This window comes from Thamnophis elegans, chromosome Z (genome assembly GCF_009769535.1).
Source record: "Thamnophis elegans isolate rThaEle1 chromosome Z, rThaEle1.pri, whole genome shotgun sequence".
NCBI classification, from domain to species: Eukaryota; Metazoa; Chordata; class Lepidosauria; order Squamata; family Colubridae; genus Thamnophis; species Thamnophis elegans.
Window position 1 is genome coordinate 109,682,191 of NC_045558.1, and position 26,214 is coordinate 109,708,404.

At 37.2% G+C, this 26,214-nt stretch overlaps 2 protein-coding genes across 2 annotated transcripts; one reads left to right on the top strand and one right to left on the bottom strand.

The window, feature by feature from the left end:
* The first annotated feature begins 5,180 nt into the window (after positions 1–5,180).
* On the top strand, positions 5,181–6,125 carry LOC116521324 (olfactory receptor 2F1-like). The gene has a single exon (XM_032236006.1). The coding sequence runs from the start codon at positions 5,181–5,183 to the stop codon at positions 6,123–6,125; it is 945 nt and encodes a 314-aa protein (XP_032091897.1).
* A 9,179-nt stretch (positions 6,126–15,304) lies between these two features.
* On the bottom strand, positions 15,305–16,234 carry LOC116521325 (olfactory receptor 10A3-like). The gene has a single exon (XM_032236007.1). It carries the CDS (start codon positions 16,232–16,234, stop codon positions 15,305–15,307), a length of 930 nt encoding a protein of 309 aa, XP_032091898.1.
* Between the last annotated feature and the right edge of the window lie 9,980 nt (positions 16,235–26,214).

Below are 26,214 nucleotides of genomic sequence, written 5' to 3' on the forward strand. Positions count from 1 at the left end.
GATTATCCCTTAGTGTCTCGGCTGGTTCTGCAGAATTGGAGTCCAAGTCCGTCCGAAACCGAGCAACTTTATCCGCGAGAAACTGGACGTAATCCTCAGCCCTGCCCTGCAAAGGATCACCTGTATCCCTCCTATTTAGGAGGGAATGGGTTATCCTGAACAGGGCGGCTGGGCGCGACTCAGCAGAAGCAATCAGAGTGGCAATGTAAGTTCTTTTTGACGTCCTGATTGCCCGGATGTATTCTCTGATGCAAGATGTTAAAAGTGCTCGGTTCGATTCGGATTTATTGTATCTCCATTGGTGCTCTAGGCGTCTCTTCCGGCGCTTCCTCTCCCGGAGTTCCTCAGTAAACCAAGGAGCCCTCCTGGATCCACTGCCTCAGAGCGGCCGTAGAGGCACAATCCGGTTAAGAGACTCCATCGCTGCCGAGTTCCAAGCAGCAACCAGAGTCTCTGCCGGACTGCGGGCGAGGGTATCAGGAATAACCCCAAGCTCCGTCTGGAACCTCAGAGGGTCCATAAGTCGCCTGGGGCGGAACCACCTGGTCGGTTCCTCCTCCCTACAGTGGGGGTGTGGTCTCCGAAAGTCAAGCCTCAGTAGGTAGTGGTCTGACCACGACAGGGGTATGATCTCACTACCCCTCAGACCAAGATCACACGTCCACTGCTCCGAGAGAAATATGAGGTCGAGCATGTGACCCGCTGAGTGGGTTGGGCCCGGAATTACTTGGGTCAAGCCCATGGCTTTCATGGAAGCCATGAACTCCTGCGCTCCATCAGAGTGTTCCCCGAGCGAAGGCAAATTGAAATCCCCAGAACCATAAGCCTGGGGAACTCAATTGCCAGCTCGGCTACCGACTTGAGGAGCGAGAGGAGGGCTGCTGCAACGCTGTTGGGAGGCAGGTACGTTAACAGCAGACCCACTTGACCCTTGAGGTCCAACTTCACCAGCAGGGACTCACACCCGACAAGCTCTGGAGCAGGGATCCTACGAGGTACTAGAGACTCTCGGATAACAATAGCCACACCCCCACCCCTTCTCTGAGCTCTTGGCTGATGGAGCACCTGAAAACCCTCTGGGCACATCTCTACGAGGAGGACTCCTCCCTCCCCGCCCAGCCAGGTTTCAGTAATACATGCCAGGTCTGCCCTCTCATCTAAAATTAAGTCCCAGACAAGAGGAGCCTTATGAACTACAGGCCTGGCGTTTAGCGACAATAGCGACAATAGCCTGAGACCAGGGTCCTGATTACTTGCGCCATCTGGCCTTGGAGTGGGACTCATAGGGCCAGAAGGAGGGATCTCTGTAACATAGCAAGCCCTCCTTCCCCGGTAATGGCCAGCCCTAAAGTCCCCACCATATCTGCCCCTCCCTGTTATGACCGTAATGCTCTGGCCCACTCCCATGTCCGTAATTCCCCCAACCACCCCAATGACCCCCGCGTTCCTCGACAGGTCCTCCGAATCAGACACACTCATTCGTTCACCCCAAGCAGTCCCCACGTAGTAATTAAAAACACAAAAAAATACAATAGTAATAGGCAATAAAAAAGTGGGATCATTCACTCAATCACATACAAATCCCATACACTCACCATACCAGTTAAAAAATTATGCAACCGTGCGAAGTTCGTAGGCGGATGTACAAAAAAAGTGGATGTACAATAAAGTCCAATCCGGTGGACGGTGGAATAGATGACGATTGTAAGAGTAGGGAGCAGATGGAATAATGTCCCTGATGTCCCTGGAATGCCAGGGACAGTTGGTAGTCCAAGGGACATAGTGGGAAGTAATAAAGATGGCAATATTGGCAGTCCACAGTCCGTAGGAAATAGTAGTGATGGCAACAATCAGGGCTAAGAAAACAGGTTCAAAGGCCATAAATATATAGGTGAGGGAAGTCAGATGGTCAAAGCCCAGAGTGGCAAGAAACCAATGTTGATGGAAAAGGCAGCGTTGGAGAAGAAGGCAGCATTGGTAAAAGAAACAGTGCTGGTGGAGGGGGCTATATTGCGGAAAAGAGCAGCGGTGGTAACAGAGGCACGTTGGTAAAGGAGACAGCGTTGGTGAAAGAAGCAGTGCTGTTGGGGACGGTAGCATCGATGGAGGAGCTGAGCCAAATATGGAGGGGGGGCATCCGGAAAAGGCTCCGGCCACGGCACACACAGTCAACCGCCCGATTCGCCTAGTCCGAGGAGAAGCCCCGTTCGAATTCCCCAGTTCCAAGAGATGGCAATAGCCAGTCAACACAGTTACTGTAAGCTCACCAAGCTGCTCACCAAGCTGTAACAATTGCAAGAAAAGGGTTGGAAAACCCACAGCTGCTGGAGCCACCGCAAAATGCCCTCAATCGCCTCTGCCTCCGCCGCCACCATAGAGCCGCATCGGCCCCCCTCAACTTCTGGCCCGCACACGTCCCCTGAATCTCCGTCATCCCGGGGGACCCCGGCCAGAGCGGTAAGAAGCCGGTTCCAAGGGCTCCCAGTGCTTTTTCGCCAGATCGTCCTAAGACGGAAGAGCCCTGGCCGCCATTCCGATTCTTCGCACATGCGCAGAATATATATAGATAAGCCACCATTCATTCATTTGGTTTTTATCCCACCTTTACTACCTTAGTTGTTCTTATGTCTGGATTCATTTATCTAGTTATTCATTTATCAGTTATCTGAGAATAACTGTCAACTTCAAAAACAGATATCAAGAAAACTAGTTAACCAGGCAGTTGCAAAGAAACAGGTGTACATGAAGACATGTATGCCTGCACACACACACACAGCAGAGGTGGGTTGCTCCCAGTTTGGTCTGGTTCTGGAGAACTGGTAGTGACGGTGGCAGGAGCGTCACATGCAGAGGTGGGTTCCTACCAGTTCGCACCTATTCGGTAGAACCGGTTCATCAAATATACTGAACCGGTTAGAAGAGGTTCCACCAGTGGACCCGGAAAGCAGGCCACACCTACAGAAGAGGTTCCAAAAATTTTTGAAACCCACCACTGACACACACACACACAGACAGACAGACAGACAGACAGACAGACTGACTGACACAGAGAGAGAGAAAGAAAAAGAAAGAGAAAGAAAGGAAGAAATAAATAAAGAAAAAATTAAAAAGAAAGAAAGAGAGAGATGAAAGAAAAAAGAAAAAGGGACAGACAAAAGGAAGAGAGAGAGAGAGAGAAAGAGAGAGAGAGAGAGAGAGAGAGAACACATGGCCGGCAAGCCACTCCCACAAAGAAGGCCACACCCACAGAGTAGGTTCCAAAAATTTTTGAAACCCACCACTGGTCACATGTGCACGTGCACAAGAGCAAACTGGTAGTAAAAAAAATGGAAACCTACCACTGACACAGAGAGAAAGAGAGAGAGAAGACAAATATTAAGAAGTTGCATTTTCCAATTTAAAACCCAAGTGGTTAGATACTGTTTTAAAACTTTAATTAAGTTATTTGTAGTAACATAATTGCCCAAAGGGGGACATTCAGTTGTCCAATATACTTTGTAGTTAAATTTAATGAATGTCTATATCCATTATATGAACTGAAAAGGTCATAAGGTTCTTTGGTTAGAACATTTCATTTTCTTTTTTCTACCCATCTGTGCAGGTAAGTTAGGATGCAGAGGGGTCCACTTTGAGGAAACCTCCTTTTGGGGAGTTATTAGGAAATGCTGTGATTTCCTTTCTTGTCCTAATTTCATATTCATATCAGTTCTCAAAATTTATTGCAAGAGTAGATTTAGTGATAATCTTACGGAGGCATGATTTTGTGGTTTCCTTGTTTCTGAATTAGTTGTTTCTGTGGCAGTACTTTTTATAAAGCACATTTGTTTTCGCATAATTTTATACTCATAAATGTGCACTCAGATATAAATTGAGAAAATTAATATCAGGTATTCAAGACTACCCAAATTTATTTTATCTCTGATTTTTATTGCCTGATATAATGGATACAACTTATCTGAATCCTGCAAAAAGCTATCGTATTGATGATATATATTGATAGGGAATAATTGCTTGATTATTTGAAAAAGCATGATATCATAGTATTTAATGTGTATCAATTGCTTTTCATTCAGTTGCTCACCATTGTAACAACATATTCCTATTTGATTGTTAATATTTTGTTGCATCTTAACATAGCCATTAGTTTTGGCATCTTAGGATAACAGATTCCTTTTAGGTTTAATTATTTAGTCTTACTAATTTATAGATTAAATGGTTATAATTCTGTATGTTTTATAATTATAATTATGTTTTATTACTGTACATAATTGTATGGATGTCCTTAGATATCCTCCTATATTTTATTTTGCTATTTGTTATGGAAAATGTTATCAAATACTACATGTATTTCATCTTAACGTATTTATCTACAATATATGGGCTTTTGTAGTTGGGAAGAATAGTTGGTCTTACTGTGTCTTCCATAAATAGCTATAGCTGCATTTTAAATTAAAAGATGACATCTTAATTTTCATTAGTATACATTGGAAATTGCACAAATCTAGAAATGATTATGACTTGCATACTAATATATAACAGCTGGATATTTACAAATCTGAGAAACAATTGTTTCTTTAACCCAGTTGAATCTTCTTAACCCCCCCCCCCCCAAAAAAAAAAAATAAGGATACCTATTACACATTTCCATTTAATTTAGGTCCATCTTATATTCATTATTTCATTATTACTTCTGTATTTTTGGTATCCATAGTCACATACCATCATGCTTTTCTCTATGTATTATTCTTTTCATATTCATTCATGCTTATTCATAAAATGGAAAAGATATGATATTTTAATATATTACTTATTTTTATCATCCAAGTTTAAAAGATAGCAATTCTATCATTTATCTTTTTATTTCATTTATAAAAAAGGAAATTCATCATCAAATATTTTATATTTATTAAGATAGTTTTCATGGGCAATATTAGGCAAAGCAAAAAAATATTTTGCTCAAATGGAAATTCTAGCAGAAAGTTTTTATAGGCTTTCCACAGCCAGAAAAGATGAATGTCTCTTAAATATTAAGACTATTTTACCCTGTTACTGTTGCTTCCTAAAGGCAATACCTTTATTAATCAATAATTTATGTATAAAAGGGATAATTACACCTCAAGTCATAAAATATAAATAACATATAATATTTTTTATCACATTTCAGTCCTGATAATGTTTGAATGATGGGACAAACCAATCAGTCAATTGTTAAAGAGTTTGTATTTGTGGGATTCTCCAGAGAACACGGGACTAATCAATACTTATTTGTTATTGTCCTCTCCATGTACCTCATTACTCTTGTTGGAAATTCACTTATCATCATAGCTGTCTATATTGATGCACGACTCAGCACACCAATGTACTTCTTCTTAGGCAATCTGTCTTTTTTGGATATCTGTTTTGCAACCAGTGTGGTGCCTCAGCTGCTGGTCCACTTCCTAACCAGTCACAAAACTATCTCTTTCAGCAGATGTATGACTCAGCTTTGCATCTCTTTAACCTTTGGTAGCACTGAGTTTATTCTTTTGGCAGCCATGGCTTATGATAGATATGTAGCTATCTGCTCTCCCTTGAACTATGAGCTCATCATGAGAAAGAAAGTGTGCATCCAGCTGGTACTGGCTTCCTGGACTGGTGGATTTCTTAATGCTATGATACAGACTGGGTTCACCATGCATCTTGAATTCTGTTCATTCAACACTATTAATCATTTTGCTTGTGAAGTCCTTGCTGTTATAAAATTGGCTTGTTCAGACCTATTTGTTAATGAAATCTCTTTAATGGTGGCAGGATTCATTATCCTTCTAATTCCATGCATTGTGGTAATGCTTTCCTACATTTACATAATCCGTGCAATTTTGTCAATCCATTCTTCTCAAGGTCGCTATAAGGCTTTCTCTACATGTACCTCCCACCTGATGGTGGTTACCCTCTGCTATGGCACAGCAGCCTTTGCTTATATGAACCCCCAAACTAGCAAATTTTCGAATCAGGATAAGATCCTTGCTTTCTTCTATGCAGTGGTTACTCCAATGTTTAACCCCCTCATATATAGCCTAAGAAACAAAGAAGTAAAGGGAGCCCTGAGTAAAATAGCAGGGAAACATATTTTTGTGGAAAATTAATAGATAATTTGTGTACTATGAATTTATATACATTATGTATATTGTTTACCTAATTCAAGTATTTCTCTGGTCATGCAAGAAAGTGGAAAGAAAGAAAGCATTGACATATGAATGTCTATGAAGTTTCTAATTCATCCAAGTCATGGTTGTCCCAAAGGTGCTTTTTCAAGAGACAACTGGACTTTCTGGTTTTTCTTTGAAGACATTTTGCTTCTCATTTGAAGACATTTTGCTTCTCATCCAAGAAACTTCTTCAACTCTGACTGGATAGTGGGAATGGAAGGATTGATACTCCTTGCACACAGCTGGTCATTTGCACCAGCTGTCTGCAAAGAGTATAAATCCTTCCCTTCTCCACTATCCAGTCAGAGCTGAAGATGCTTCTTGGATGAGAAGCAAAATGTCTTCAAAGAGACCCAGCTAAGCAAAGACTGTTGTGCCATAGTAGAGGCTTACTACCATCAAGTGAAAGATAACTAGAACTAGTGTAGCTCTAGTTATCTTTCACTTGATCGTAGTAAGCCTCTACTATGGCACAACAGTCTTTGCTTATATGAATCTCAAAGACAAGACATCTTTTATACATAATATGATCCTTGCATTCTTCTATAGAGTTATTACTCCTATGATAAGTCCTATGTATGTAACATAAGTGTTAGCTATCCCCCCCCCCCCCGCTGACAGACTGAAAGAGATTTCCACCAAGGTCCTCTGTTCTGGTGGGAACAGAGGTTGAATCTCATTGGTTAAAAGGTCTGACAGATCCCTTTAAACGGGGATGCTGCCCGACCATTCCCCAGCTGGATGTTTACTTGACTTGCAATAAAGAGCTGTTGTTTACTGAAGCCTTTTGTGCCTCCTTTACCTGATCTAACATTGGCGACGAGGATGGGATTGGAAGACAACTAGGCAAATAAAGAGAGCAAAGCCTTGCAAGTACATCAAGCCTGGAGCATCCCATGAGGCATCGAGCTAGCCATCGCTGAACAACCAGAGAGAACCAGAATGGCTATGCACTCCCCACCTGTACAATCCAGCTACAGAACACTGGGAATCATACATGCTACAATTCGAGTGTTTCCTGGAAGCAAACGATCTCACAGAAAATGATCTCACAATCTCCAGAAAAAGAACTTGTTCCTAGGGTACTGTGGCTGGGAAGTATTTGAGATGACAAAAACCTCTTAGAACCGACCTCTCTACAAGCAGTATCCTGGTCTGCACTACAACAAATGCTGAAGACCCACTATGCGGCGAAGCCATCCAAATATGTTCACCGGTACCAGTTCAATATATGGAACCAGAAGGAGGGCGAATCAATCAACGGATACGTGGTGGCTCTCTGGAAATCTGCAGCCTACTGTGAGTTCTGTGAACTGGACGACCTGATTCTGGATCACATAATATGGGGTGCAAGATCTCAACCTGCAGAGAAGGCTTCTGGCTAGATCCAACCTCTCTCTGCAGATCGCACTAGATGAAGCTTAAGCAGCTGAATCGGCAGCCCAATCAATGGAGACCCTCCAGCACCACAGTGAACCTCTGGACACATGGAAAAGTATCTGCATCCACCGTGAGACCACAGAGCCCGAGAGCTCTGAGAGTGGAGAGGAAGACAGCTACAGATGCGCAGTAGCTGAACAAAGCGGCGTGGAAATTCAACTCACAAATTCTACCCTGTGCCAGCTGTGGAGGAGACCATATCCAATATCCTGCCATTTCCACAAAGTCATTTGCCAGTGGTGTGAGCAGAAAGAGCACATCACCAAGGTGTGCCACAGCAATTTTCCTGCGACCGCAGGACAACCCAAGGAGGGCCAAAACTGCAAACAGCGACCCAAATCAGGGGCTTGGCAGAAGTACCCACAAGGTTCATTGGGAGATGATAGAATCGCCAACCTCACTGCCCTGGGCATACAAAAAATGCTGAATGTCACTGTTCTGGTTAGACATATCCGTACCATTCACCCCAAAAAGCTGAAAGTCACTGTCTTCATTGAGGACTCTCCATGCGAAATGGAGATCAACACTGGGCTATCACTGACCATAATTCCATGGTAAGTCCTGAAGCAAACGATGCCAAAGCTACAAAAGAGACACCTCAGAAGCCCCGACATCCGCCTACGCAACTACCAGGGGAACCAGGTCCCCATCGTGGACCAAGGCACCTTCCAGGTAAGCCACAAGCAATTCTGCAAAAAACTCCCTGTGACAGTGGTCAGGGATGACCTTCAGAGCCTGCTGGGGCTTGATTGGTTCCCACTTCCACTGGGAATAGAAGTGACTGGAGTCAACTCTGTGGAGAAGGATGCTGCTGATGCCGCTGAAGCCATTTTTAAGGAGTTCAAGGGCATCTTCAGCACCGTTCTGGGAGAGTACAAAGGAACCCCCATTTCCTTTAGCTTAGACCCCACAATAGCCCCAATTAGGCTAAAGCCCAGGAGAGTACCTTTCACTCTCCATCCAAAAACTGACAAAGAAATTGATAAGCTCGTGAACCAGTGCATTTTAGAGCCAATCGATCATGCACGCTGGGAAATGCCAATTGTGACACCTGTCAAACCTGACAGGTCTGTACGCATCTGCGCAGACTATCAATGTACAATTAATAAAGCACTACAACAAAGCACTTACCCTGTACTTGTTGTACAACACCTATTGCATTCGCTTGGCCCAGGAAAAATATTTGCAAAATGAGATATGGTATAGGCATACCAACAATTGACAGTAGATGGCGCTATTGCAGAGGCCAAAACCATTGTGATGCCCAGGGGTGTGTTCAAATGCAACCACCTGCAATTCGGCATTAGTATCGCCACTGGACTGTTCCAAAGCATCATGGAATGACTTTTACAGGGTATTCCAGGAATCGTCCCTTATTTTGACAACATCTTGGTATCGGCCGCAAATGAAGTGCAACTTTTAAAACGTGTATGAACAGTTTTGGTTAGAATCAGAGAAGGGCCCCAGCCTAAAAAAAGCAAAATGTAAAATCAATGTACCAAAAGTTGAATTCCTAGGGTACATGATCGATGCGTCTGGGATCCACCCGACCTCACAAAAAATTAAAGCCATTAATGAAGTCCCCACACCTCACAATCAGACTGGACTACAGGTGTTCCTTGGTCTCCTTAACTTCTTCAGCGTCTTTCTCAAACAGAAAGCAACAGTTGCTGAACCACTACATCAGCTCCTAGCCAAGAGTGTGAAATGGTCCTGGGGCAAAACCAAGGCCACCGCATTCACCGCCATAAAACGATTCTTATCAGCAGACTCATTCCTAGTACAATACAGCCAGACCCTGCCTTTGGTGTTGACCTGTGACGCTTCCCCCTTCAGTATCGGCGTGGTCCTTAGTCATCGCATGCCAAATGGTACTGAAGCCCCCATTGCATTTTGCTCCAGGACATTATCTGCCAAAGAGCGGAACTACATCCAACTGGACCATGAGGCTTTGGCTGCAGTAGCCAGAGTAAAGAGATTCCATGAGTATCTCTATGGCCAGGATTTCGAACTGGTTACAGATCACAAGCCTTTATTAGGGTTGTTGGCTGGGGATCGCCCCATCCAGGTATCACTATCTCCCCAGATGACCAGATGGACAATTTTTCTAGCAGCCTACTTCTACCACCTCGTCCACTGACCAGGCACCACGTTAGGGCACATAGATGTTTTGAGCCATTGCTTGAAGTTCTCACTGACCCCATCTCTGAGACATTGGTCCTCCTCATTGACTGCCAGGACACCGGACCCATCTCATCCAGTGACGTGGCACGCCACTCTAAAAAGGACCCCATAATAAAGCAAATTTTGAACTGGGTGTTGAGGGGTTGGCCCAGGGGGCCTGTTGGGGATGAATTCAAAATGTATTTTTCCAAGTGAGATGAATTGTCAGTTATTAACAGTTCTTTGTTGTGGGGGGACAGAGTAGTCATTCCCAAACAATTGCACACAGCAGTCCTTGAAGCACTGCACATAGGACATTCTGGGATTGTTAGAATGAAGTTTCTAGCAAGGAGTTATGTTTGGTGGCCTGACATGGACAGGGACATACAAGAATCATTGGCTACATGCATGCCCTGTCAGGAGTCCAGACTGGCTCTCCTGGAAGTGGCCACCAAAGAATGGGAGCGCCCGCAAGCACCATGATCCAGAATACACATCCCTGGACCAGTCCATGGCCAAACCTTCTTCATAGTTGTGGACGCATATTCAAAATGGTTAGAAGTATACCTGATGAATTCCACTGCAGCGGAATCAGTCATCAAGATACTATGGAGACTATTCTCCATGCACGGAGATGTACTAGCCTCTGACAATGGGCCCCAATTCATGGCCAAGTCATTCAAAACATTCTTAGCAGCTCAGGGAGTCAGGCATGCCCTGGTTGCGCCATTCAATCTGGCCTCCAATAGCCAGGCAGAATGGATGGTAAGATCCGCAAAGGAAGCCCTCAATAGGGTGGTCCCAGGCAATTGGCAAACACAAATTGATCACTACTTACTCATACAACACATCACACCCAGTGCTACCACTGGAAGAAGCCCCACTGAACTCCTCATGGGCCGCCGCCTAAGGTCTCACTTAGATTGGCTACACCCAAATTATTCCACCTCAACACCCCCTGATTCCATGAGCAAAGTCAGGTCTTTCACCATAGGAGACTCAGTATATGCACACAACTACACCAGGGGAATGTTATGGATTCTCGCAACTATAATTGGAATTACTGGTCCTCAGTTGTAGACAGTAAAACTCGAGGACGGTAGAAATTGGAGAAGGCATATAGACCAACTCCATAGCCGCTTGCCTAACTCAGCACTTAGACAACCAAATATAACTCCTGCACAAACCAAAAGAAGCAACATGAAAAATAACAGTCCCTCCAAACCCAAGGAAAGCCCAAGAATATCAGAAGACTTATCTGACTTTGATGCAGGCCCACAGCAAGCTCCGAGCGAGTCAAAAGTTCCAGGAGGTTTCATCAGGTGGGTCTGCAGGAGCAACAGGTCTGTCTGACTTGTCTGAAGGAAACACCAAGACTGATTTGCGCAGGTCAGGCAGTTATGCAAAAGCCCGCCTCCCTGCATGACTACATCACTAGTTAGATCGTTCCATCCTAGAGGAGAGGGATGTTAGATATCCCCCCCCGCTGACAGACTGAAAGAGGTTTCCACCAAGGTCCTCTGTTTCAGTGGGAGCAGAGGTTGAATCTCATTGGTTAAAAGGTCTGACAGATCCCTTTAAAAGGGGATGCTGCCCGACCATTCCCCTGTCAGATGTTTACTTGACTTGCAATAAAGAGCTGTTGTTTACTGAAGCCTTTTGTGTCTCCTTTACCCGATCTAACATTAAGTAATAAAGAAGTAAAGAAATTATGGGGTATTAGATTCACTTCTCATGTCTCTATCACTATCTCCCTCTACATTAACACAAATTCCATTGGTTTAATGTGCCTAGATAATCTAATGCAGGCTTCTAAATATAGTAATATGAACACATTAAAATTAATTCACATGAATGCTTAATGAGAGGTACTATAGAAAGTCTTTCATGAACTTTTATTTGAAAATGTTTTAGTATTTAAAACAAGGAAGTTGAAAGCAGTGAAGACAAAAAATACAGTACTTATGTGTAGTGCCTTTCACTTCTGTATCAGCTTGTAATGTTTAGGCAAATGTTCAAACAAGGCCACATTGTTTTGATGTGGTACAAATCATTAAACCTCATGTTAACATTTATTGTGTGGTTTTGATTATGGAATGCTAAGAATATATTTAATGAATGTGTACATTTTTAAAGACTCTTTACAATGAGGGCATTTAGATTGATGTACCTGTCAATATAGGAAAGCATAATGTGTTAAAGTCACTGTAATATTACTTGAAAGCAATTGTATTATTTAGCTAAGTCACAAGTATAGAATCTGTCATTCAGCAATGCTGCTAAATTTTTAATAATATGTTATCTTGTCACAAATGGTGGTAATGGAAATCAGAGGAACAAAATATTTAATAAGTCTTCTGAAATTTCAAAACTGTCCTTTTCTGTTGCAATTTTTTTTTCCAATTATACTCAGGTTCTATTTTAATTTAATCTAATTCTAAATTTAAAAGATGAGTCATAGCTATTGACATGAAATTTATTGTGTCTGTTGACCTGTGGTAATGAACAGTAGGTATAAAAATTAGAGGACCAGATTTAACATGTTTCCAAATTGTATTTTATTAACAAATTATAAATTTGAAAATATTTTCCCCACTGATTTTTGTTGCTAGCAGTTTTTAAGAAGTTTTGTGTTTTATAACAGAAATAATTGTGAATCTTAGTAGAGTGACTGTATAAATGTTATTTAACACAATCAATCTATTCAATACATAAGCATTTATTTTCAGCTGATTTTCTGAACATATATATATGTGACGAGCCGAAGGACAGAGAATGGAAGTATAATCTTCCTCCCATATTTGGGCATACCAGGGGTTGTGACTTTAAAAGTGTGTGTGTGTGTGTGTGTGTGTGTGTGTGTGTGTGTGTGCTGATAAATAAATAAAGGGAGACTAGTATAGATCTATTTCAAGCTATTTAGCTCTCATCAGCTAGCCATACCCTTACTGGGATTCGAACCTGTGCTGTATTGCATCTTAGGCAAACGTCTAAGCCATTAAGCTATAGGTCTCCTCCTTATTGGCTGAAGCCAGGGAAGAAGGTATATATTTAGAGTCACAACCCCTGGTAAGCCCCAATTATGGGAGGAAGATATATATATATATATATATATATATATATATATATATATATATATATATATATATATATATATATATATATATATATATATATATATATATATATATATATATATAAACAGAATATATATATATATATATATATATATATATATATATATATATATATATATATATATATATATATATATATATATATATATATATAACAGAATGTCTGAAATACTATATCAATGAAGAAATGGATTTTTTCTTTTTAATTTTATCTTATCTTTAAAATACATTGCATTTCTATCTTTAAACTCTGCTGTGTTTTTCAGCAGCTATTTAATTGTTACTGTTCCTTGACTTCCTTTTCCTTATTTTGCTTAATACTATTTCTGTTATCAGATTTTTTTAATAATATCATTCTAGTTGTGAATTAAACCAATTTCATTGTATTTATTTTGTACAATGACAATAAAGACTATACTATACTATAGATTAACACCTCCCATAATTTTGGATTTGATTTAAAATGTAGCAAGACTTGGGGAGTGGCAATGGGAAAATATATCTTTAACATTAAAATATATATTATTTTCCCAGAAAATCAATTGCATACAGGATGTATTGAAACATCCTGATGTTGCATTTCCACCTAATGATTTTTAAAACTATCAGGAGACCATTATGATGATATACCACTGATGCTCTAAAAGTCTTATATAAAGATTTTCATGGTGTGTAATGCAAGTTGTTATGCAGAAATCATGATAACAATATATTCCTAATATAGATAGGGCTTATTTTCTCACAGCTAAGTCTGCATGGAATCTCTTTGTGATTGGTTGTGAAATATAGATATCACTATGGAAGTTCTCAAGTTTTTTATTTTATTTTTATTGATGTAATTTAGTATGCAAGCTAATTAAAATATACAATTTAATCTAATCTAGTCTAAGAACCGCAGTGGTTCAGTGGTTAGAATGCAGTACTGCAGGATACTTTTGCTGCTTCCGGGCTACCTGCAATTTGGCAGATCAAATCTCACCAGGCTCAAGGTTGACTCAGACTTCCATCCTTTGAGGTCTGTAAAATGAGGAGCCAGATTGTTAAGGACAATATACTGACTCTGTAAACCACTTAGAGAGGGCTGTAAAGCACTGTGAAGTGGTATATAAATCTAAGTGCTATTATTAATATAATTAAAAAAATCAGTACAATTTAAAATGTATACAAAAAGAAGATGTGGGGCACCAGGAAATATTCTTTTTAAAAATATCCCCAAAACTTTGACCATATTGTTTGAAGTTGTCATTTTTGTCCCTTTGTTAAAAAGAAAAAAAAAATCACCCTAAATCAGTGTTGGCAAAGAGCACATATCTACAATTTATTGTTATAGAGGAAATGTGGATTTTTCCATCTACATATTTCTCCTCCAATCTCTCTCTTTGTGTAGATGTGTACCCAGTTGTACCCAGTTAAGACTATTGATGACTGCTTGCAAGTCCCTGCAAATTTCTTGGCAACATTTTCAAAGAAGGCTTGTCATTGCTCTCTTCCAAGGTCTGAAAGAAAATGAGTGTTTGTGTCTGATGTAGATTAGAACTTGTAGTTGCCCAGTTTCTAAGCCTATTTTTTAACTAAAATACTAAACTGGTCCCCTCCTTTATTATTATATAGTAATACATCTTTTAGCCATTCTTCATAGGTGAAAAATTTACAATATTTGGTATCTCAATAGATTTCACATATGGGGAACAGATCCAGGAACAACTTACACTGCATTCATAGTTGCTATCAGTTCAAAATGGAACACTAAAAATAAGCAATATGAATTAATCATATTATTTGTATATTAAACAATAAATATTATTGCAGTGCCTAGTATACACAATACATTGTTTCTATGTATTAGTTTCACTATAGCATTCATCTCTACCACATGCATTATTTTATTAGAACAGATAATGGAATTTTAGCTTTAGCAAATGATGCTGCATTAAAGATCTGATTAAAACATTTATAGAAATATTTAAACTTCACAGATGTAAAAAAATATGAAAGTATAATTTAATTTCTGTATATTATTAAGATAGATAATATTTTTATAATCCTCAAGAATGAAACAAGATAGTTCTATAACTTTTGTTGGATTCCTAATACATTGATTTTGTCTTATATCTATAATAAAGTACATTCCTATGCTCTTAGTGTGATACTTTTGTATTAAAGCAGGTTAGGAAATGAACAAAAGAACAACATTTTAGACATTTTTAAACACATCATGGATTTCCAAGTTGTTATGCTTAATCCACATGGTCACAGAACTTCAACATTCAGCTTCTGTGCCACTTATAGGAAAATACAATGTAAACATTCCTTGGATGGGTGAAGAAAGCTTCTATTCTTAAATTAATGTCTCCATTTAAAAAAAGCATGTGTAACTCAGCTGACTTTCCCCATTGCTTTGGCCAAAGCCTCTTTAACATCCTTGTTTCTCAGGCTATAGATGATGGGATTCAGCATGGGAGAGACCAAAGCATAGAAGACTGAGGCCCTTTTCTCCTGGTCTGCTACATGATGAGATCTTGGTTTTAAGTAAGTGAAGCCAATGGTACTGTAAAATAATGTAACAACAGTCAGGTGGGTAGCACAAGTGGAGAAGGCTCTTTGATGACCTTTGGTTGAGTGCATGCTGAGCACTACTCTGACAATGTGAACATAAGAAATCACTATGAAAGTAAAAGGTAGCATGAGTACAATCACACTCAGGGCAAAGATAAGGGCCTCTGCCATATATGTATCCATGCATGCCAGTTGAAGCATTGCAGGTAACTCACAATAGAAATGATTAATCTGATTGGGTCCACAGAAAGGAAAACTCGTAGTGATGGCTGTCAGTACAGAAGCATTTAAAAATGCTGTGACCCAGCAGATCCCTGCCATCTTTATGCATAAACACATTCCCATGATGGTAGGGTATCTTAGAGGCTGACTTATTGCCACATAGCGGTCATAGGCCATGAAAGCCAGAATGAAGCACTCAGTCATTCCACAGGATAGGCTCAGATTAAGTTGAGCCATGCATCTATTGAATGAAATTATATTAACCCCAGAAGCTAGGTGTACAAGCATCTGAGGAACAGTGATTATTGTGAAAAGTATGTCCAGCAACGAGAGATTACTAATGAAAAAATACATAGCTGTGTGGAGGTGGGAGTTAGTCCAAACCAGGAAAATAATGAGACTATTTCCAATTACTGTGGCCACAGCCATTACAAGGCACAGCCCAATGAAAAGATGCTGTAATGTAGGATGATTGGTAAAGCCAAGAAGAATAAACTCATTCACCATAGTTCTATTTGAGCCCCACATCTTCTTTACTTGGCATCTGAAAAAATAAAAATAAATAAATCATCAGGAAACTCTTCTTTCAGTCAGCTCCCTATTCATGATGAAGTTTATGCTATATCCTATAATTTAAGAAGAAGGTATTGAGTCCAATTTCCTACTCAAACTTAATTGTTCTCTATCACTTTTTATTTCAACCAGAAAAACATATTGAACTAGTTTTTTAGAATAAAAAGTATCTTAAAAGAATGTTTTGCAAAGCATGTAATCATGGTTAAAGTTTTTTCCTTTGAAATATTATTGTAAACATTTTTTAAAAAGCTTGTGTGATTACAGGAGCTCTTCCAAGTTATCTTCATATGCTTGTCACATGAAGGAGAAGTCAAGTGTATATGCTTTACATTTGTAAACTTCTGGGAAAATGTTTTTTAAAATATATCATCCTTTAACATTTTGAGAAGAAACATTTTACTTATATATGCTTTACAAAGCATCTTTTACAAAAACTTTGTACAATTCTATCAAAAAGAGCACTAAATATAGTCAATACATTTTGTTGGAAGAAGTTTACCTGATCCATAAATCAAGCTTATTTGGTAAATATGCATGATTCATTTTATAAAGGATTATTTTGGTACAGAAATAAATATTTATTCAAAATATTTAATTTTAAATAAATAGGAAGAGGAGGAGGAAGAAAGTTAAAATAAATGTATTTTGGTAACTTTGTCCTCATTATTTTGTAAGCATTCTCTTTGTTGGAGAAAATGCCTGTGTGCTATGCTCTTGTTTTGAGCAGTGAGGTTATAAGACTTCAATCTTATTTTCAGAATAAATAGGGAGAACCTATAAGATATTGTTAGGGCATATGTATCTATGAAGTCAAACATGTTCTCCTGTTCATATTAAATGTTTGGCTTGTGATGCCCGATTTTATTAGGGCATTGGTCGGAACCCTAACATAGTTTATATACAATTTATAAGAGTATGTGGCTAGCTTTGTTTAGCATTCTTAATATTTCCTATCCCATAAAGATGACATTACATATAATGCATAGAAATAATTTAACTCTTCCCATTTATATTCCATTTATATAGCCAATAAGCGAACATTGAATATCTATAAAGTATAAATATTTATTTATATAACAATCAGACACAAAAGCACATCCCTGACTTCTGGAATTATGATGTCAAGATATTACCTCCTCAACTTCACACTGTAGTTACAAAGAAAAAATATTTTTTTTGAAAAGGAGCTCAAATACTTATATGGAATTTAATAGTATACATTACAACAAAAAGAAAGCATCTTATCAATGCCTCCATCATTATTCATCTCCTAATCATGTAAAAAGCTTCCAGATGCTTTTGGTCTTTAAAAATTACAAATACATCAGCAACTGTGTTGGTTCATTTGGAAATTTATGTATTCACATAATATACATACAAGCACATAGGAAAATAACAATAGAAATATAAAAGTAAAAAAATGTACAATACCTTTAACAGGTATTACTAAAAGTCCCAAAGAAGTGGTTAACAAGTAAAATGAGAAATGGATAACTGAATTACCGTATGTACATATTATATGTAGTTGAAATAGGACAGTAGGCATATTATCTTCCATAGTTCATTTAAGAAATTAAATCCTTTGAGGAGTCCAATCTCATTATTTTTCTATTGCCCTGAGGGATTTAACTTGAAAATCATTAACTTTTAAAGGAAAGAAAACTTTCTCAAACAACGAAAGTCATTTTCAGAAAAATTCAGGCCATAATGTTGAAAATAGAAGAAATACTTGGAATGTGAAAAGTTGTTTAATTTAATCTTTGGTCAAAGTTATCCTTTAAATATAAAACAGAAAGACAAATTGCTTCCCCACTAAAAGTGACTTGGAGCAGCCATACTACTGATATACTGGTGGCTGATATACTGGTGGAATATTGGGTCCAAAATGATTTCAAATGTCTTCAAAATATTTTTCTATTAAAGCAAATGAATTGATGGTTAGGGGAGTTCAGCTGTTGGAAAAGACCACGTGGCATACACTCCCTTCTCTCTGACAGCCACCTTGTTTCAAATTGGGGGGGGGGGTGCAGAGGAAGGAAAAACATGGATTTCCCCCCCCTCATTGGAAACTAGGTAACTGTCAAAGACAAGGTAGCACACACCACATGGGCTTCTCCCAATCCTCCTTCTGGTCAATAAAGTGGGTGGGCAGGGCAAGTGGGTGGGGTGAGCGAGTGGGAGACTGGTGACTGGGTGGGCAGGGGGAGCGAGCAAGGGGGCAGGCTAGGGAAGGGAGGGTTCCAGTATGGGGCCTCTGGAAGAACGTGTATGGGAAGACACACTAAATTTCCGTAATGGGTTTGGACATACTGGTGCATATAAGCTGAAACTGTTCCAAACCTACATTGTTTTTTAACAAGATCAGGTAAGCTATCAGAGTATATTTACCCTGCATCCAAACATTTAGGCAAATCTCCAATGAAACAAATCCCATGGACAGAAGACCACTGCATATTTTACCATTCATAAAAGTTTCTCATTGCATTAATACAAGAGTATTTAAAACATTTTTGTCTAAAACGTTTTCATCCTTAGGCATGGTAAACTACCGTTACACCTGTCTAAGAAGATAGCTTATTGAAATGGGTGCCAGTTGTGATGCTGCTTCATAGAATCATGTACATTTTCATGTTTGTTTTATCATAATAAATTTTTCAAATAAATAAAATAAATAAATATTAAAAAATAAAAATAAATAAAAAATAAGATCAATGACAAATTATTGATGGTGGGTGAAGTAATTATTTTCTTGCAGATATGTTTCCTATTGGCAATAATTAGATTGCTATTTTTTCTTTTGTCATTATTTAAAATTAAAAATAAAAGTTATGTTATTAACTGTAGCTCTATCAGCAACAGCAGCATCACCTCACCTCTCTCTCTCTTTCTCTCTCTCTCTCTCACACACACCTATCATTGTCTTTTGTAACCAACACTCTTTTATTGCTTTATTCTACTATTATTTTGCTTTACTGTATTTTATGTTATACTAAATTGTTATGATCAATGGTAAAACATTTTAATAAGTACATTATTGTTTGTTTCTTTGTTTACATTTATATGCCCCTATTTTCTCTATAAGGCAATTTTTATAGTTTAATGCATCAAATTTTGCTGCGGAAAATATTTATAACTAGATTTTTTTTTCATAAAAACATTCTAAAGTCACCTGGAGAAAGCATGAAAAACTGATGTTCATTGATTTATTAAATAAAATTAAGGGTATGTTTTAGAGCAGTGCAGAAGAGAAGTACTAGAAAGTCTTGGAACTGTTTCAAGCTTTCTTGGCTCAGTGGAATATTTTATCAAACTTTTTTTCTTTCAAAACCAACATAGTATCTATAAAATTGCAGCACAGGAAGAGAAACAAAAATACAAATACTTACATCCCATAAGTATTAAACCAATTAAGCAAAAACAGGAAAAAAAACTATTTTTTTTGTTTTCATATATTGCTTTCAGTGTAAATAAAAAATATTTGCTAAATTGTCCATAATTGCCCTAAATATTTTGTATAAAGTGTCCAAAATCAATATGAATTTAACTCAAGAATGAGTATTTTAAGAATCTATTTTTAAATTTTAAATTTAATATTTAAATTTAATATAATAAATTTAATATTTAAATTTATTTTATTTATATATAATATTAAATAAAATAAACATGTAAATATTTAAATAAAATAAAATAATTTAAGAATATAATTTAAGAATAAATAATAATTTATTTATTATTTCACATAATTTTTCTTTAACAATTTTAAGGATGAAGTTCTATAGTAATACTATCTTATAGTATTATCGTATAATACTATAAGGTTATCTTATATTAAGATATAATATTATTATAGCTTTATTTTAAGATATAGTATTATTGTAGTATTATTTCTAAATACTATAGCATTGTAGTATTTAGAAATATTATATAGATTATAGTATTTCTAAAAATACTAATATTAATGCTGGGCTGCAAAAAAAATGAGACTATAGCAATATATTACAAACATGAGAACTTTAAATGATACATTGAGTAAATAAAATAATTAAGCATAGTGAGAATGTTACATAACAAAAAATGGGAGATAGGAAATTTAAAGATTTGAAGATTGAAATATTCTTACAAAAATAGGTTTGTTGGCAAGACTGAAAAAATATTATAATGTTATATAAATATATGTGTGTGTGTGTGTGTGTGTGTGTGTGTGTTTATTTGTGCTGATAAATAAATAAAGGGAGACTAGTATAGATCTCTTTATTTATTTATCAGCACAAATAAAAAAACACAAATATAACAAAGGCAACAGTAAAAATATTGGGTTTCTGTCGTGATGGACTCTTGTGACGAGCCGAAGGACAGATGATGAAAGCAGTTAGCTTCCTCCCATAATTGGGGCTTACCAGGGGTTGTAAAAAAATCTAATATATATACATATATATATACATATATATATACATATATACATATATATATACATATATATATATATATATATATATATATATATATATATATATATATATATATATATATACATATATATATACATATATATATACATATATATATATATATATATATATATATATATATATATATATATAATGTTTTTTTATTTTTTATTTGTGCTGATATATATATATATATATATATATATATATATATATATATATATATATATATATATATATATATATCTAGTTGTTCGGGTTTTCTCCCGCGTAGAATTGGAGATGTCTTGGCGACGTTTCGACGAAGTCACATTCGTCATCTTCAGGCTGCTGCTGACTACTTCAGGTTTGGTGTTTCCAGGAGTAGTGTGGGATCTTGGCTGTTTGTTCCTTATAACTGCTGGTAGGGGATTAAATTTTAACTGCCAGTAGGGGATTAAGTTTTAACTGCCAGTAGGGGATTAAAACTGATTGAATGGGGGCTTGGGTGTGTCTTGATTAGGTGGAAGTGTGTCATTATTTGGTGGAGGGGTGTTCTGTTCTGATTGTTTGGGAGGTTGTGTTTCCTGTGAGGGTAGGAGGGGTTTTTGAAGAGGCTGATTGTGCTTTAGCAGTCTGGCTTCTGGTTCTGGGTCGTGCCTCCTCATCAGTTTGTGTTTTTGGTTGTTTTCTTTGTGGATGTTTTTTGGTAGTATTCTGTGTGGCTATTGTGAGTGTGGGCCTGGTCTCATTCTTCATGTTTGGGATTCGTTTGTTAATGAGGGCGGGTTTCCAAAGGGCTGGCAGGCGGGAGGTGTCGTCTCGCCTGTTCATGCTATGTGGGTGTTTTTCTATTTCGATTGCTTCCCTGATTATACGGTTGTTGAAGTGTTCGGCCTTGGCGATGGTTCTTGTCTTATTGAAGTCAATTTTATGTCCTGTGGCTTTGAGGTGTTGGACCAGGGAAGAAGTTGGTTCTTCTTTTTTGATTGCATTTTTGTGTTCTTCAATGCGTGCACTTATTCTTCTGTTGTTCTGTCCGATGTATGTGGCGGGGCAAGTAGTGCATGGGATTTCATATACTCCTTGATTTTCTAATTCAATTTTGTCTTTGGGGTTTCTTAGGATGGTGGATATTTTCCGGTCTGTGCAGAATGCTGTCTTGATGTTGTGTTTGCGGAGGATTTTGCTGATTTTGTCTGTGGTGCCTTTTATGTATGGGAGGAGGGCTTTTCCATTTTCTTGTTCTCTGTCCTGGACTTTAGTGGGGGTTTCTTTTTGGATTAGGTTGGTGATCTTATTTCTTTGGAATCCATTGGATGTCAGTACGTTGGTGAGAGTGTGTAGTTCGGTTTTTAGGTGTTGTTCATCAGCTAGGCGTTTTGTTCTGGAGATGAGTGTCTTGGCTACGGAATTGATCTGGGCTGGGTGGTGGTGTGAGAGTGCGTGCAGATAGCGGTTAGTGTGTGTTTTCTTCTGGTAGATGGTGTGTCCTAGGGAGCCGTTAGATTTCCTGTAGACTAAGACGTCCAGGAAGGGGAGTTGGTTGTTTACTTCTGTTTCCATGGTGAACTGTATTTTGGGGTGTAGGCTGTTGAGGTGTGTAAGGAAGATGTCCAGTTGTTCTTTCCCATGTGGCCAGATTATGAAAGTGTCATAATACTAACACCCGCGAAAACCTCAGAAATATATATATATATATATATATATATATATATATATATATATATATATATATATATATATATATATATATATATATATATATATATATATATATATATATATATATAATATAATATATATATTTTGAATGTTTATTTCTTTTTTCTTAGTATCTAATCCTATAAAGTCATCTGGAAGAAATGAAGTGGAAAAATGAACCATTTCAAATAGAATTCATGCTTTTTGGATTTTCCAGCATGCCAAATATTGAATTGCTTCTATTTTCAATAGTCCTGCTAATGTACTTTGTTACAATGATTGAAAACATCCTCATCATATTTAAAGCTATAAAAGATCCAGCCCTTCAGTACTTCTTCCTAAGAAACTTGTCCTCCATTGAGGTATGCTTCACTTTAGATAAAATCCCCAAAATGCTAGTTAATCTATCTCTTACACAGTTTGTGCAATTCAAATGTTTTGCTTCTTCTTCTTTGGATGTGCTGAGTGTTTCCTCTTACCTGCCATGTCTTATAATCATTATGTTGCCATCTGCAAGACACTATACTATGCCAAAATTTTCAGCAGGAGCTTCTGTCTGATGTTGGTTGGTGGTGTTTAGCTGATTGGTGTTCCTGTCTCATTTTTGCAGGCAGCCTGGATCTTCAACCTTCCATTCTGTGGCATGAAAAAGATTATTCACTTCTGTGATGTTCTATCTTCCTCACAGATCTAATAATAACTGTAAATTTAATCATCACATGTATCTCACCCCACCACCATCATCTTCATCATTGTCGTTGTTAGGAATATAATCTAACGTTTGTGATTGTAATGAGTTCCACAGGATGGCAAAATGAAGTTCCAAACCCCTTATGGAAAACAAACCACATATCCTTTCAAAGTTGAAGTGACAAAGCAATGGAGCAGCATTTCTGTTCTCGTCTTCATACCTTCTGTTTTTCATTTAATATGAAATGTAGATACTGACCATCTCACTATCCAGAGTTTTGACTCAGTCCCAATACCATCCCTCAAAAACAGAATTCTGAAATTCTCTAATATTTCAGAAAAAAAGAATAGTTAATATATAGTTATGAATAAATCATTTCCTGAGCAAGAATCAGTGTAATGTGTGATTTTTTTTGTTTTCTGAACCAATTGCAGAATGTGATGTTTATGATAATGTATATTTACATATCAAATCCTATGATGTAATCTAAATCTGTTTTGAAACCAAAATTATAATTAGATTTGAATTACATGAGATTCTAAAGGAATTTACCATTCTGTTTAGCTGAGACATCACAGAAATTTGGAAGAAGTGAAAACTGGTTTCTAAACAAAAAGGAATGATTGGGTCAATTATAAAAATGCTTTATAACCTCTGTTGGAACCTGCATCTGTGTACTAGGATGATCTTTAGATAGACTGAATTTAATATTTTTGGCAGCTGACATTAGTTACCACAATCTGGCAGCAAATCAATCTTTGCATGTCAAAAACTGCAAGAGGGGCATGTGCAGTATCCTGAAATATATCTTGCTTCAATAAGTGCAACGATGCCATACAAATGAACAAAATTGTCCTTTGTCATCTTGGAGACGTTCTCCCAACCCTTTCTTTATGCACCCATGTAGCAAGTATGAACCTTTTAATAAAATAATAAGGTACCCTGTCTAGATTTTAATGGATGGATCATTATGGATCTGGAATTAATTTGCATAATGATTCATTTTCATTATTATAATACTTATTTTAAAAGAATCAAGGTTGGTGACAACTCAAAATATGGATATAGATTAACACAGTTTAATCACAGCACAATAGATAAATTTTAAAAATCATTTTAATTATGAATTCTATTGTGAATTGAAATATTAATTGCTTTTGATCATTGTAAAATGATTATAAATTATCCCAATAGTGAATAAAATATAGAAAAAAGAAATATTAAAAAGAAAAATTGAAGGTACTCAGAGTACAATATGCTGATGTTAAACCACTTCTGAAGGCAACTAATCAGGTGAATAAATGAAGATGCTGAAGGTGAGATATTGATCCTTTTTCACCCCTCCCTTTCCATTTAATTCACACATGAATGAAAGAAAACAACATGTCTGGGTGTAAGTAATTCTTCCTAATTTCAGAGTGCAACCAATATTGTTCCAGAAAAATCCCATGAATTGAATCTATTGGAGAAATATACCATTTTTCCTTATTCCAGTAGATGATTGTATTAAATTTCCGCAAGTTTGGGATTTCTTACAAGAAATTTAATATATTCAAATAATCCTTGAATTTGCACAATATGTACAAATTGTTAAGAACTTTTATTAGTAATTCTATAGATAATTCCCATATCTAAAAAATACCTCTATATTATTTCTTTTGGAACAATATTCTTATAGCTATTTTACGCATCATCTTCTAATTTCTTCATAGATTTCCTTTTTTCTTAAGGTGTAGATAAAGGGATTCAGCATGACTGTGACAGTGGTATATGTCAAAGCTTTGACTTGCAGAGAAATCAAGTTATCACTCTCATAATATGAAGTCATAACCATGTATGAGAAGAGCAGGTAAAGAAGACTTTTTGATGGCCTTCATCTGATATCATTTTAAAGATGCTTGAAATAATGAAAAGAATTATATGATACAAGGAAAAAAAGGAATAAAATGATCCCCAAATAGGGCACCAGGACCATTTGAGGTAGTGCCAATCCATCTAGTACCAAGATGGTAAAGACCCAGATGCAAAAGCCCCCAAACCCATTGAATTTTCCCAAGATTCAGTTGAACCCAGTGGTGAAATTCAATTTTTTTTAATACCACTTCTGTGGGTGTGGGTTGGTGGGGTGGCAGGGAGAGGATACTGCAAAATCCCCATTCACTCCCCATTTCTGGTGGAAGAATACCGCAAAATGGTGGTATGTGCTGGTTCTCTGAACTACCCAAAATTTCTACTACTGGTTCTCCAGAACCTACTGAATTTCACCCCTGGTTGAACTTCAATAGAATAGGTTACAATAGGATAAGATAGGATATATTTGACAGTTGTGATTGGACATACAATGAATTTATCCCCCCTGCACAATTGTACATACAAACAACAAGGTATTATTATATTATAACATGTCATAATGATATCATATACCATTACATCATATTTATATTATATCATTACATTATTTTATTATTTATCATTTTATCATTTTTCCACATCTAGTTCTCCACAGCCTCCAGGCACTGCAGGAGCAGATTAACAGTATCACTTAATTTGTCACAGCCAGAGATTTATAAGCATTCTAATGATACTTCACCGTAGGGCAATAAATGATATCATGTAGATGTTAAACAGGAGTGAAAAGAGTGCCAATTCCTCTGACATCTCACATAATGGTATCCACAGATGGGAATCTTTCCACTTCCCATCAATATTAACTGGTATCAAAGACAATATTAGACAAACAGCAGATGTCAATAACCATGTAGCCACCTTAACATCTCAGCAGTTCCTTGGAGTCTACAGGCCTCATGGCCTACCAGGTTTTGGGAGACAAAATTATTAAGATTCTAAGGTGAAAAATCAAGTAATAGTTTTCTTTATTTTGATTCTAATGAAATACTACTGATAAAGCTATAATATATGATTATTCTTAATGTGTCCATGAAGGAAAAATTCAAATAGCAATACTAGTTGAAAATATGGAGCTATCCCCCTGCACATTGAAAATGTATATTGAACAATATTTCTAAAAGCTTTTGTACGGGAAAGCCCCATTAACTACAAACTGTACATTATTGCATCTCTTTCAAAAACATGGTAAAAACTTATTTTTT

Bases quoted from the DNA above. Each gene is read 5' to 3' on its own strand.
- LOC116521324 (XM_032236006.1), top strand. From the start codon at position 5,181: ATGATGGGACAAACCAATCAGTCAATTGTTAAAGAGTTTGTATTTGTG.
- LOC116521325 (XM_032236007.1), bottom strand. From the start codon at position 16,234: ATGTGGGGCTCAAATAGAACTATGGTGAATGAGTTTATTCTTCTTGGC.